Source organism: Rhopalosiphum padi, chromosome 3, assembly GCF_020882245.1.
Source record: "Rhopalosiphum padi isolate XX-2018 chromosome 3, ASM2088224v1, whole genome shotgun sequence".
In the NCBI taxonomy this organism is placed as follows: domain Eukaryota; kingdom Metazoa; phylum Arthropoda; class Insecta; order Hemiptera; family Aphididae; genus Rhopalosiphum; species Rhopalosiphum padi.
Genome location: NC_083599.1, coordinates 10,818,156 through 10,833,807, shown reverse-complemented (window position 1 = coordinate 10,833,807; position 15,652 = coordinate 10,818,156). Strand labels below are relative to the sequence as shown.

At 25.1% G+C, this 15,652-nt stretch overlaps 1 protein-coding gene across 1 annotated transcript; it reads right to left on the bottom strand.

Annotated features, from left to right (window-relative positions):
* Positions 1–1,553: 1,553 nt before the first annotated feature.
* Positions 1,554–4,965, bottom strand: LOC132927223 (52 kDa repressor of the inhibitor of the protein kinase-like). The gene is made up of 3 exons (XM_060991713.1): positions 3,500–4,965; positions 2,390–3,433; positions 1,554–2,311 (listed from the first exon to the last, which is right to left on the bottom strand). Exons 1-3 carry the CDS (start codon positions 4,716–4,718, stop codon positions 2,133–2,135), a joined length of 2,442 nt encoding a protein of 813 aa, XP_060847696.1. The 5' UTR covers positions 4,719–4,965; the 3' UTR covers positions 1,554–2,132.
* Between the last annotated feature and the right edge of the window lie 10,687 nt (positions 4,966–15,652).

Genomic DNA, 15,652 nt, shown 5'->3' with positions numbered 1-15,652 from the left:
CAAGCTATTAACTTACAGAACTATTAAAGTATTTTAAATTTTTACTGCTCAAAAACGTGTTGAACAATTAATAAAAGTAGCATAAATCATTGTAAAGCATGGCTCCATTCAAAATCTATAAAATAGCCAATAGGTACTATACTTTCACAGTTTTACAGTAATTTTATAAATTATAAACTAATATAAGTTTATATTAATTTGTATAAAATTAATAAATCGTTCTCCCATTACTATTAGAATGAATTATAATAGTTAAATAAAATAAATGTAATAATGAAAAATAATGTAATAATTTTTAATTTTTTTTAAAGGTAATTTATATTTTTTTATTGAATATAGGTACCCGATACGAGCTTAATATAATTTCAACAAAAAAAAAAAAGAAATAAAAGCAAACATATTATAATTAAAAATTAATCATACAAAATTAATGACTGTTAATTAATAGGTAGGTACTTATGTAGATAAAAAAAAATAGGTCGTATAAATTAAAACTTTTCAAGGAACTTAGAATTATATAATTTGCTAAATTTCTTTTGTATTATATTATAATAGATAATTTATTTTTTTTATTATTTATTGAGATTTTAACAAGAATATTATTATATCTCGACAATTACTGGGTACATATCATTTTAAAACAAACATATATATATATACATATATAGTAAGGTAAAGTTCACACTACTAAATTTGGAGGTCAGATTGGAGTATAAAATTAATCGTATGTATAATTAAACTTACATTATTAGCTGAAAGAGCGCTGATGAGGGAGAACTTTTTACCGAGGGTGGATATTAAATAATAATATTTAATCTATCGATGATAAACACGCGAATTTAGTATTTTTTGGAAGTCTTGGTTTTGGATTTAAATCTTTACAACTATTTACAAGTATCAAATAAATCGATACAAACTGATGATATTTAGTATCTGGTAATATACAGTGGTGTAAAGATATTAAATACCAACTTTACAATTTTCAGAACGGTAAACTAAATGTCAACACTGTCAGAAAATTCAATTTTATATGGCACATATGACTATTGTAGGACTCTACATTTACAGTAAGTTTAATACTATAACTCATAATATTATATTAATACCTGTTTAAAATGAACTTACTGTGGTTATTTTATTTCAGTATTTTCTTTTTAAGCATATTTCATGTCACGATAAAGTATTGTCAAAAAAGCGTCAAAAGTTCATTTATTTGAAAATTTAGTTTCCTGCTTTTTGTTGTACCCTTGTACCTATCAGGGGCGTATTCAGCTCTTCTTCCAGGGGGGGGGCGAAATTTGAATTCAAATCATAGATTCTTATAAAAAAATTTGTACATAAACGACAGTGTACAGATTATTAATAAATTGGCGGATCAAAATTGTTCGATCGTTTCGCTTGCTTAAACTTCAATAATTGATTTCTACCCACTTTCATAACCCATAACATTAATTATTGTAAACAACATCAACAGTATACCAAAATACCAAATAAAATAACTTGACATAGGACATAGGTACATATAAATATAAAAGCATATTATAATAACCACATAATATAATAATAGTTTTATTAAATATATAATAATTAATAATAAAATAATATTAAATAACAAAATCCAATTTCCTTTTTGTCTTTGAAAATCGTTCAATAACTTTTGATATGTCAATATCAATATTTCTATGTATGTTCATTAAAGCCAAACCTGTCAACCTTTTCTGGGACATTTGGCTTCTCAGCCATGTTTTTAACCTGGTGCAACATATTTCAGAAAGCATTAAGCAATAAGCAAACAGCCAAAAGCCAAAGGAGTTATGATTAATGCAAAGCAAAAAAGGACAAATTTATAAAAATAATCACAGAATTAAATAAATAAATCAATTAAATATCTAAATCAGACTATTTAAGTAAAGTAATACTAAATAGCGGAAATTAAATAAATATGATAGCATTTTTAACTATAGTTAAGTTATGTCATAAATAATAACTAGTAGTAAAAAAAATCTAAACTGATTTTGCTCATACTATATGTATATATTTTGTACTCTTTAGAGTGCATAAATGCATGTATATTTAGTATATTTTAAACCACATAAGTTCTAAGCCCTACTTTTTACCAAAATTATTTTCTTCTAACTTAAAGAAAAGCAAAATATACATGCATACCTCCTTAAAGTAGAGAAGCTGCGTTCTGCTGATGCGATACTTACTGGTAATGTTGCTAATACTACTAAAACCTGTCTAATTGTAGGAAACATGACTGGATGACATTCATCAATAGATTCTAATACATCTTCTGGTATTTTAAGACCTTAAAATAATTTTAAATAAAAAATATGTGATTTTTACCAATCAATATGCAAATTGTATTTAATAAATTAGTATTTACCTTCATTTTTCCTGGAAATCCAATTTGATTTCCATAAATCAACTTCTCCTTTTAAAATGTTAATGTTTATATCCAAAAATATAAAATGTCCAATTACTGTATCAATCATTTTTTTGACATCGAGTGAAGACTTGTTGATTATGTTAGCTGGAATAAATTCAATCAACTGAAAAATAGCTGTTGTTTTTTTATTTAGGAATCTTGATCTCAAGTCTTCTAAAATATTGTCAATTAGGGGAATGTACACAACTCTCCGGTAATATTCCTCTGGTGTATTTGCAGGAGTATTGGCCCTTTTATTTTGAATTTTTGTTAATCTTGGTAACTTGACTTCAATGTCTAAGTCAATCATTTTAGTTTTAGCTTCAAGAAATATTTCACTAAAATATTCTTCAGCATTTAATCTTTTATCTTCTAAATTTTGTACTATACTGGTAATACAGCTGGAAGCAGCACTTACATCTAAATTAACTCCTTGTAACATTTTACTGGCTGGTAGTGTAATACTGAGGATATTTGATAATATATACAATGTTATAATAAATTCACAATTGCACAAACTCAGGAGTAATGAGTTAGCTTTAGATGATGATACTTGATCTGTGAATTGAGATATATGTGTTAGACTTTCTATAATTTCTGACATGTTGGTTTCAAAGTCTATTATACTAGTGTGACGTTCTACCCAACGTGTAACACACAAACTGGTTAATGATGTCTTAGAACTTTTGGAACTTTTAAGGTAATTTTTCAAGATGAAATTCCTTTTGGAAGATAAATGAAAAAATGAAATGGTTTCTTGGAGAATTCCCATAGTATTTCTAACGATTTGGACTTTCGAAGATTTAGAAATTGATAAGTTTAGAGCATGATTAGTGCAAGGGCTGTATATAGCATTTGGACAGCTTTTCTGGACTTCTTGCACAGCTCCTCTTAACACTGATGTCATTACAGAACAACCATCCGTGCCAATTCCTATACAGTTTTTAAGGTTAAGTGACATTTCTTTTAACTCTGATACTACTATATTTCCAAGTACATTTCCTGAAAAAATCAAGGTAAATTAAATTTTTAATTAAAATAATACAATTAAATAAATAATGTATTCACCTGTTAGCTTCGGTTCTTTAGATAAATGGTCATCAATCAATGTATCTGACAAATCATTATTTGGAATGGCAGTCTGGTTTCTATTAAATGTATCATGGCAATTGATAAAACCAACGAAACGTTCATAAATGTTATTTTTCTTATCAATGTACCTTAAAGTTAAACTCATTTGTGATATATGAGACACATCGGTCGTTTCATCAAAGATAATACTGTAAAATTGATTTGTATTTACTTCATCTAATATAAACGACAGTATTTCTTCCTTACAACATTTAATCAGATCTTCTTGGATGATTGGAGAAATATAACTAGCTTTTGAATTAAAATTAAGCAAGTCATTTTTCAATTTTGTATCACCAGACATAACACGGTATTTCAAAAGTTCGCGAAAATTACCTTCATTCTTCACAATAGAATAAGTTGGATCAGTTAAATTTTTAGAGTCTTCATTATCATGAAATATTATTTGTCCTGAGTCACGGTGCCCTCTGAAAGGTATATTTTGGCGTCCCAAAAAAATTATAGTTTCTATTATAGGTTTTAACCGGTTTCTGTTTTCTTGAACTTGTCTTAAACGTTCACTGTTTAGAATATTATTAACCTGCTTATTAGGTGAGTTGTAAGTTTTTAAAAAGTCACTTGATTTTAAAATTGCATCCTGATGGTAATGATTTTGATTATGTTTTTCTAAATATCCATCCTTACCAAGTAATTTTGAATATTGGTTGAGTGGTAATGTTACAAGTTTTTTCAATTCTTCAGTATTTTGTTTTCCACCTTTATTGTGAGTTAAAAAAAGTGTACAATATTTGCAGAAACAGCCAGATTTTGATACAGAATATATTAGCCACGGATATTGGTCAAAATGATTATTTCTTAAAAAACGTTTTTCCTCTTTTCCTTTTTTTTTGTGAATGGAGAATGGATACTCAAAGTTTTTCAGTGGTTTCCAAGGGTTTTCCAACAGTCTACATTTTGTGTGGTCGTCAAGTTTTTTACCAATAAAATTACCAATATCATTATCGAAAACTAAATCTGATGTTATATTATTTTGTTTATTATCATCACAAATTACATTGAGTTGTGGTATTGCTCGTGGTATTGCTGTTTGGGAAACATTTACTGGCTCATTTGAATCACTTACCTCTGTTGACGATATTTTTTTGTTTGGAAAATAATTTAAGAGAGAAGGCTGTTTACGCTTCATAGAATCCATAGTAATAAACTAACCTGCTACAGTGTGGTACTGTCGTCTGTCGTACGTGAACTAAAATAAATTTGATTATAGTATTAAAAAAAAAAAAAATAACATAATCTTGTAAGTTGTAGACGATCACAATTATAATAGCTCCACACTGCCACAGATACAACAACAATAATAATTATTGTATATATCTGTGATTACAGCCAATATATCTATAATCTTTTGACTCTTATCAGTCTTATCTACAGCCATAATTGGTTATAGATGTTTTATTAATTGATAACAGGTTTTTGATAACTATTATCCATTTCCAAAAAAAAAAAAAAAAATATGAAAAAAAAAAATATGCACTGTATTTTTAATTTTTGTAATATAATATTATAATAAAATATGTAAGCACCTATACATGAAACACATTCAACAATGTCCAGGGGGGGGCGATCGCCCCTATCGCCCCCCCCCTTGTATACGCCCCTGGTACCTATTCAGTAAGTAGCGATTATTTACTTAAAAAACGTTTAATAATTAATAACTGCAGAAATCTCAACTACAATGCGTTCTCAATATTTAACAAAATATATCTAATTATAAATACCCAAAGCAAAGATATAATCCCAAGTAGGTATAAGTTATGCAATATAATATACTCCGTTACTCGCAAGTCGTAACTTGTCTTATTAATAGTTTAACTGATGTTGACTGTCATACGATTTTTTATGTGAATTATGATAGCTAATGAACGGTTCATAAGGTTGTAGTCGAATCGTTGGTTTTAATATGATATAGTTTTTGTTTTTGAAAAGTCGATCTGTTATGAGTTTATGACGATAAGGCTTTTCATAGAAAACGGTATATAAATTATTACGACTAGCATTCCCGTTACGTCAGCATTGTTCGTCGTCGCCAGAAAATTTCGTTGTCCAGGGACAAAAATATAGTTATGATGTGACGCACTGACGTCATTGTCCTTGTATATTTATGTAGGTACATTTTTAAAAATTGAATTTAGTTGTGAAATATTTGATATTGGCTGACACTCGTATTATTGACGAGTGTACCTACTACTTTTTGTCGAATGTTGCCTCCGACCTCCATACAACCGTACCCTAAATGTGCGTGTGAGAAAATAATTATTCTTATATTGGCAAGACAAAATAAATTATAAATATTATAAGTCTATTCATTTGATAATTTTTTTTAGTAAAATCAAAAATATGAGCGGTTAGCAGTTTGGCATCTCCTACCGTATTCTTTTTGTATATTATTACAAAATTCTACATAATATTTTATAATTTTAGTTAGCTCAAACATTCTAAACTTTTTCAACTATATGCATAATTTATCTATATATTCTGGTATTTACTATGTATGTACCAAAATCCTAGTCGGGTTACATAAGATAATAGATATTGTGTTATTGCACACGAACCAAAAGAATAAACATTTACTTAACTATTTTATTCCAATTTTTTAAGATGAAGGACGAATATAGATTCAGTGTGGAGAACAGCGTCTGAACAGGTAATATAGATAATACAATAGACTTAATAGTTCTTTTCCATTTTTTTTTTTAGTTAAACAGTAATGCGCTTGATTTAATTCTAAAGCATAAGAATCCCATATACCAGGGATGGGCAATTGGCGTCCCGCGTATCATTTTTAACTAGTCCGTACTACACTGCTACATTTTAAATTACTTTATAAAAATATAAAATGTTAGGATTTTTCAGTATTTTATTTTATTTTTATTTCATTTATATATTAACGGGCTTGGATCCCAATAGAACAATAATAAATACATTTGAATAATACATCATTTATAAACTATTATTTATAAATAAATATGCATAAATATTAATTGTAAAATGTATTGACCTTTATTTTTACTTTATTTGTTCATTAGCCCGCTAGATTTTAACTTTCAAAAAATTTAACCCTCTATTAGCATTGAGTTACTCATCCCTGTCATACATGATTCCGGATTCGTTTAGCCTTTCGCCCTACGTTTGAAATTAAGTTCGCACAAGTGAATGCAAGCTTATAAGCTATTAATTTAGTATATTGTATTTCTTAAAACATCAATATGTGAGTTATTAATAATCAATTACCCATAAATCACAAACTAACGGATAAATACTACGCCCACACAGTCTATTATTTTTAAACAATTTTTAAAAAATTTACCGACAAACCATGCAAGTCATCATGCAAGTCGTTGCAATTGATCAAAATATCAATACTTATCCAAATATATACATAGAAGTAGTTGGGAGTGTTATAACTCTACAAGTATAACGGAAAATAAAACGGATCATACATAATGTTTTTAAGTATCATGAATAATTCATGCATCAAACAGTTCTAAATACCTAATTATAATACAAAAAAAGTTTCAAGTAAATTGTATTTTAGGAATAATTATTAAATTGTTTATAAGGCACGAGTATAAAAATTAAAAAAAGAAAAAGTAGATAACCATTTTGTTGTACAGTAAGTTATATTTAGAGTTTAATTTATTATTATCATAAAAATATATTGACATATTGCTATAAATTATCAGAATAATTTATTTTACTATTAAAAACTATTTTACTATTTTTTAGTAATATTGGATAAACTGTAAATAAACAATAAATAAAGGTTTTAAATCCCCACCAAAATTATTTTTAAATTACAATAAAATAAATAAAATCATTATTGATTGTTTAAATTTCGAATTATCTATAAACAAATTCAAAAGTTTTAAAAGAAAATCAAGTTTATTAATTTTTTATTTTATTTGGTTACATTACTTTAATACTTTATGACACATAAGTAGATATTATGTGAGTTATGAGGAATCTTGCATTACATTTTTAAGTCTCAACTATCAGTGGCGCCGAAGTTCATTTTTAATCATGTTGCGAAATTATACATTTTTGTATAGACACCCACCACCTAATTTTGTTTTATAGACATATAACATCTTCATATATTTACTAATTATAGCTAGATGGACTACATTTCTAAGACTGTTGATCTTGGATTGTATGGTATTGCTTTAGATTTTGGAGAATTAGCCTTTTATATAAGTGTAATGTATTCGTCTATTTATGATAGTTTGATAAACAAATCCTTTATTTAGACACAACTACACAAGGTATTGAGTAAGTCATTTATATTTTGACAACATTTGAATATCAAATAGGTACTTATGAAACTAAATCGGTTACCGGTGTATAATATTTTTAAGTAGTTATAATAAACACTTATAAAGAAGCTTAAATTCAAATTTCATGAAAATATACAGAAATAAATATTTACAAAATTGAGATGTCAAACTTTATATCCGTAATAACTCAAAAAGTATCAAAATATTATGAAAATTGCATCATGCTTAAAATTCTAACAAACCTATGGTGAAATTTTGACCTCTCGAAATTAGGTACTAACTCGATGTCTAGATCTAATTTTCTATCAAAAACCATCATTAATAAGTAAAAGATCGGAATTTTTTTCTATTTATCATGTAATGCCTATAGACATAGACACACACACAAATAACAAGCATTAAATCAATACATTCTTTGTATAGCTTAAAATTTAAAATTGTATTTACCTATAAAAAAGCTATTTTAATATTCTACCTTAAATTGAGTTTATAGTTCCGGTAAAAATGTGAATAAATTTATGTTGTTCATATATCTATCTATTATACCTATTAGTTATATAATCGTAGTATATAACCGCATTATGTTTTTATTTTTGGTTTATATTGTTTTTGTGATATTACCTACTGATTATTGTAACTGCGCAGAGGTCAGAACTTATTTATTGTAGAACTCAAATAACCTTTTAATTTGTATTCAGTGTGAACCAATTTATTCGTTATTATTTCATTGGTACCTATTTGTAAAAGTTTTAACTAAAAACCAACTTAGATACCTATTCAATTGCATATTTTTTATTCTAATAATTCATACTATATAAATGTATCTATTAGGTAAAAATTACATAATATTTATTTAATTATTTTGTATTGTATTTTATTTTCGATTTTTTTTCCCGATATTCTTCATCCAACAATACATTCAGATTATTTAATACGACGTTCGTCTGCATTTGTGTGTCAATGATTAATTTCTTCAGCATTGTAATCTACAATACGAGTATAAAAGGAAAAATGAGTATGTAATATGTATACATGTACATATACTGTAATTATTATTATTTATTTTATATACATATCACATTATAATAAACTAATAAAGTATCCACATTTCATAATATTATTCATGAAATACATTTTTAATTTAATTTATAAAATTTCTTGTGAATGAATGTATTGAAATAATATAATATTATAAATACGTAACATATTAACATATTTATTGCCTTATTCGTTTAAAACTGAAAGTACCTATGTAATATGTATTTAATATTTCAGTGTCGATAAAATTGTAAATTATTAGATAGCACAATATTCATTTATTGTAACTATAATATATTTCTTATAAATAGTTATTTTGTAAATCAAAATAGTTTATGGAAAATAAAATATTTACATTAATAGATTTTAAATAATATCCATTGTTTACAGTGAAATGAAAAGTTACAACGCTAGAGTGCTTATATGATGTTATATTTTATTAACTTTAAGTTTGTGTTAAATACATTTTTTTCAATATCTTTTGATTCCTGGATATTTGAATATTTATTAGGTGCAATTATAGTATCATTCTTATATTACCAAATAATATCTTCGTTTTTTGTGCAATAAACACCGATAAATAATATGCTTCACTATAATAGTAAAGCGTGCAGACGTGTTAAATAAAATTAAAATAAATTATTTTGTTATTTTAGTATGATTTAATTTAATTTATATACACATACAATGTACTTACATTTTAAAATATTTTATATGTCTAAATACCTATACTTGCCCATTTTTATAATGGAAAATTGCTCCGATTTCTCAATTTGAAGGAGGTTTCTAACAGAAAATCGAATGTATCTAGTAATACTCAGAGGATTACCATAGTGGAGTTTTCTATACTTTTCTTAATTATCAGGAAAATTAATAATAAACTAAATTAGTAATACAAAAAAAAAAATTACGACCTCAAACAATTATTTTTAAGTTATTTTTTTTAGTTCAAACTTAAAACATAAATAACCGTAAGTATTGGTACTTGAAATATTCATAACATATTATTTTATATTAGAAGTTTCTAGACATGGTATAGTTTTTAAAATATTTTACTCTTTTTGAACTATTTATAAACGTTTTAAATTATCTACTTTTTTGTTTATTTATTTTTAATATTAATAAAAAATTTAGATATATACTCGGTAAAAAGTTTAATGTTTTATTCAATATATGTATCCAAGTTTCCTGCGCGCTCTTCATACATTGTCTTAATTAAATTTAAAAAATTCTATGGTCAATGCTTTTTAAAGTTCAAATTAAATGAAATTTAACTGAATTTAAATTAATTTTTTCTAAAAACAATTTTTCGTGTTTCAATGTAGTAAAAAAAATATTAACAGTTGAAACTTTAAACATTTCGTCAGTATATATATTATTATTTAACATACATTGTACACTGCGAAATAGGTATTTAAAACATTAGGATTAATTTTAAGGTATTTATACCACGAACTTATTCACATATTCTACAGTACGTAGATATTGATTTATATAGTTATCATAAATTAATTTAAATAATATTATATGATATGATGTTTAAGTATTTAATAATATAATAAATTCGTAGATTTTTGCGAAAATTAATTTAACACCTACTATATTACTATTAGTAAAATATAATACGTATGCATACTTATGCAATATTTATATACATGATAAAATATTCTATTAGTAATATAGGTTCACAGACCGCTCCACTACGATTGTTTTTGCATGTAATGATTTATCATGTCTCATGTGAGTCATGTGACCTACACAATGACGAGATAAACACACGACACCTATTGGTAACCTTATATACAGTATAGTGACTTCCCCTTTTTTTTACTTCTTATTGACAAAGTATAAAAACTTAATTTATACCAATTTAGTTCATCTGAATATAAGACGAAATTTCTGTTTTCAAAATTTTAAAAAACTAGTCACAGATTGTAAATTATTGTTGTTTAAATCTATTTAATATGTATATATAATATCTAGTACACGTGTCCGAAATTTTATGGGTCTTAAGTCCTTGCCACCACGGCCTTAAGACTACCTTGACCGCCACCGATGTGAGAACTCACATACTAAGCTTTATTTTTCCAATATACCTGGTGTATACAAGGTCCATGGCGTGTCCAGGGGGGGTATGCGAGACTGCGTAAATTCCTATGACTGATTACACAATAATTGAGATCTTAATCTCTAAAATACACCCACTGTCATAGTCATTTGTCGCACTAACCAGCTCAATATATTTTAATACTACTGGTTCGCTATCATAAACTCACTATAACGCTGAAAAACATAAAATGCCCAATAACATGTGTTTTAATTTTTTTGAAGCTGTAGTGAATTAACTACTTATAAAAGAAAAGTTTTGAAAATCCTCACTGCACTTCTCCTAGCCAATGTGAATCTAACAAGACCTCAAACAACAAAATCTGCTCTCCGGTTTCAGAGATTTATCTCACTAAATGAAAATGAAAATAAAATACATTATACATACATAATGCATACGATTAATAAATTTCTAAAAATTGAAAATCAAGAAAGTTTACATGCCGATCTCTGACTTGGCAAGCGTTTTTTTCTACTAATAAAATAATAAATTGATTAAACACACGTAAAAATAGCGCCATGATGATATCGAAGACATTCATATAATTATATTTTCAACGGTAATTTCATAATTCGAAGGTATATACTTATAAATAAGTATGTATATATATATATATATATATTTAAATCAACAAACAAATTTCATTATAGTTTATAATTACCATAATTATAAAAGTATACTTATACTTAATCAATATTACTAATACATTAAAGTTAGAAATATTATTATTAATTTTTTAATAATTCTAAATATTTAAGAGCAACCTATGTTTTACAATTTAAATTTAATTATACAGGTTTGTAGCTTTTAAGAAGTCAATCATTTTCAAGTTGTCCTACAATTCAGGTCTGTTATTTTTTTCATAAACATTTTATGTTCAACTTTGGACGAAATTCATGTTTAAACATTTTAAACTCTAAATAACAATATTCATTATTTTGTTATACTTTAAAAACATTACTCGGACGACGTCATACAACTTTTACATGATATGTTACATATTTTAGACGGTCGTCAAGATATATAACAGCTTAAGAGGACGTTATAGTCGTTATACCCGCATGTGTTGTCTCTCTCTTACTAATGTAGATCATAGCTAATTTGCGTTCAGCAGAATAGATTTTGTGATGTTAGATTTAATATTAGAGTAAATTTACCTATTATCAAACTTAAAGGTAATAATATTATCTTCTAGGGCCTCTCATAGGCTTTTATTGATATCTTAATTTTTAAGTGAGTTATAGCTATGTAAAATATTAAAACTTTAAAATACTCGTAATTCGGTTAAAAATTAAAATATCAATAAAAGCCTATGAAAGGCCCTAGAAGATAATATTATTACATTTAAGTTTGATAATAGGTAAATTAACTCTTATATTAAATCTAACATCACAAAATCTGTTCTGCTGAATGCAAATTAGCTATGATCTACATTAGTAAGAGAGAGACAATACATGCGGGTATAACGTACTCTTAAGTTCTCATGAATACCTACATTTTTTCAAATTATAACAAAATAATTAACATATCGTTATTTATCGTTTTAATAAGTGATTTCGTCCTAATTGGAACTTTACAATGTCTATAAAATATTGTCTTTAAACCTTTTTTAGATTTTTCGATTTCAGTATGAATTACTTATGAAGAATTTTGTATTCAATTTTCAAAACTATTAGTTACAAAAAAAAAACTTTTTATAATTTTTAACTACAAAATAGTTTGAAATTTTTTGTGGTTTTAACGAATTTTGTAAAAATTCTAACTTTAAATACGTATAAAAAAAAATTGTGCTTTGTACTAACTATTTTTAACATTTTTAAATAGATAAATTTTATAGAATCTTGTACTAAATTTTTAAGAAATTTGATCAAAAGAATGATTTTTTATCGTTTTTTATAGAAAAAGACAAAAAATAATTGAAAACTTCTCATTCCTATAAATAACTTAAAATGAGTTACATAATTTTGGAAATTTTATCATACAAATTATTAATGAAAAGATAATATTAACATTTAGTGACAATTTTAAATATCTATTATAAATTATAATATATTTTTTTAAATATAATAAAATATCAATAATTGTTTGAAGTGAAATAATTATTTTATGGGTGAATATCGAATGTCGTAAATATTTAAAGTTAAAATTATGATAAAAAATAACTTTAACTTCAGTGGATTTTTTTTTTAATAAACAGGTTGAACAACTAAAAAAGAACCTTCTTTAAATCTTAAGCAAACAAACTGAAATGTTTATGAATTTATAACTAAAACAAAATGATTTACTAATTTTTACGATTTTTAAGCAAAATTCTTACTTTTAAGCTCATATAAAATATCATAATTACAGATCATTTTGATATTATAGAACTGAAAATATAATAAATCATAGATTTTTATTAAATTTTCAAGCATTTCATAGAAAATTATTAATTAACACTTACGAAAAAAAAACTAAAAGAAAATTGAAAATTTCTTATGCCTATCAACAGATTATAAATAAAAAAATATTTTGAAAATTATATTGTTTTGTAATTATAAAATTATAACATAAATACTTGTAAAAATGTCAAGTACGCTCATTTGTTTTTGAGTTACATCAAAAAAACAAAATCGAATTTGTCAAAAATTGGTTTTGTATAAAAATTCTGGTTTTTCCTTAATTTTTTGTTTATTTTTTCCGACTATGAAAATAAGTACTAGGAAGTTTTAAATTTGACTTCTACATACTAGAATCTAGGAACTAGATCCACTTTCATATCCAGAACCACCAACGTTTTTGAAAATCGTAACAATTTAAAGACAACGCATTGTGTATTCATAAAAAAAAACACACATCATTGTAAATTCAATATATATATATATATCGCTCCATTCAGAATCTAAAATATAGCATAAAATCAACTTATCAATATTAAGGGCTAATAGACCGTGTCCACTCAAAATTGTTCTTTAGATCCAATGTAAATCATTGAATTCGTGATTCACATCCACCACGGTGACTCATTTGACTTCTAATGTACAGCTAGACAGTACCTGTCCACTTTTTTTTATATAAAATATTATTCATGGCTAACAATTCTTGAAAATGTAATACAAAATCCCACATAAATTGATCTTATAATATAGTTGTATGAATTATATTTATATACAAATATTAGAAATCATACGCACAATTTTTTACAATTTTTTTACGCATATTTGAAAATTATATGTTGACAAAATCCTTGAAATTCACGAATAATTTAAAAGAATTTTGTAGTAAAATTGTATAAAATGTTCAATTTTTTTGGCTAAGCTTTTAAAATTTAATACAAGGTTCCTCATAAGTAGTTCATCGTGTAGTCAAAACTCTAAAATAATAAAGACAGCTTTTTTTATAAACATTTTAAGTTTAAGTTAAAATTTGGACGAACGAAATTAGATATTTAAACGGAGAAGAACAATAATTGTAATTTAATATCAAACATATTTTTCGTAAGGTTTTCACACTTTTACTGATATTTTTATATTTTATATATACATTGATAAATGACATTTTTAAAAACATTTAGATTAATTATATGCTATTTATACCATGCATATTCATAATTTATACTGTTTTATGGTAAGTTGATATATTTACTAAAAGTTAATTACAATAATAATGATATGAAATATATATAATAAATATTATACAATATTAAAATAATTAAATATTAATTTTATAATATTATACCTAGTAATATGGGCTAATTAACAAACTGGCTCAGAATTGTATTTCGTATTATGCAATGATTTTTATTAAATACAAGCTTGACTCATACATTAGATGCAGTGATTTACTCAATTACCATAATACGATTACACATTTTTACTTTTTGGTTAGATAGTATAATAATAATTTAATAATATATTTTATTCCATTTGTTATTTGTGTACTTATTGAAATATTAAATTGTTTATTTTCTATTGGTCTTAAAATTATCATCAATTTCTGCTTCGACAACTAAGGCCATTAGCATTATAGAAAACAAATATATATAAAATATAAATAAATAATTTGTTAATTAAATACATATAGTTGTTGGTGTTATCTTATAATAATTGCAGCATTTGTGTTGCTTTGAAAAATGTTATGGTGTTTATTTCGTTGTCTGGATTTGGACTAGCTAGTCTTATTGTTCTGAGATTGTTTATTTTACTGTATATATTAAACTATAATACAACTACATTATAGAAGTAATATAATAATCAAAAAATGGTATTTAAAATTTCCTCAAATTACATAAACAAATAACTTCACTAAATATTCATAAAAATATAAAATTAATTATCCTTTTAAATATTGAAGGTCTTCAACATTTCAACTTTAATCCTTCATGAACAATTATCGTAACAAACGAGAATCTTCTATCAATTTTTTTAACCTTATTTGTAACAATGTAAGTTGAAATATAAACTTATGACAACTATACCAAGTATAGTAAATAGCAATGACTATTTGGTGAAAATTTCAAGTCTCTATACGGTTATTTATTATTTAATACAACAAATACAAATACTTATATATATATATTTAGATTTTTGGGTTTCAGTGTGAAATACTTATGAGAAACTTTGTATTAAACTTTCAAGCCTTAGCTAAAATACTGCACATTTTATAAACTTT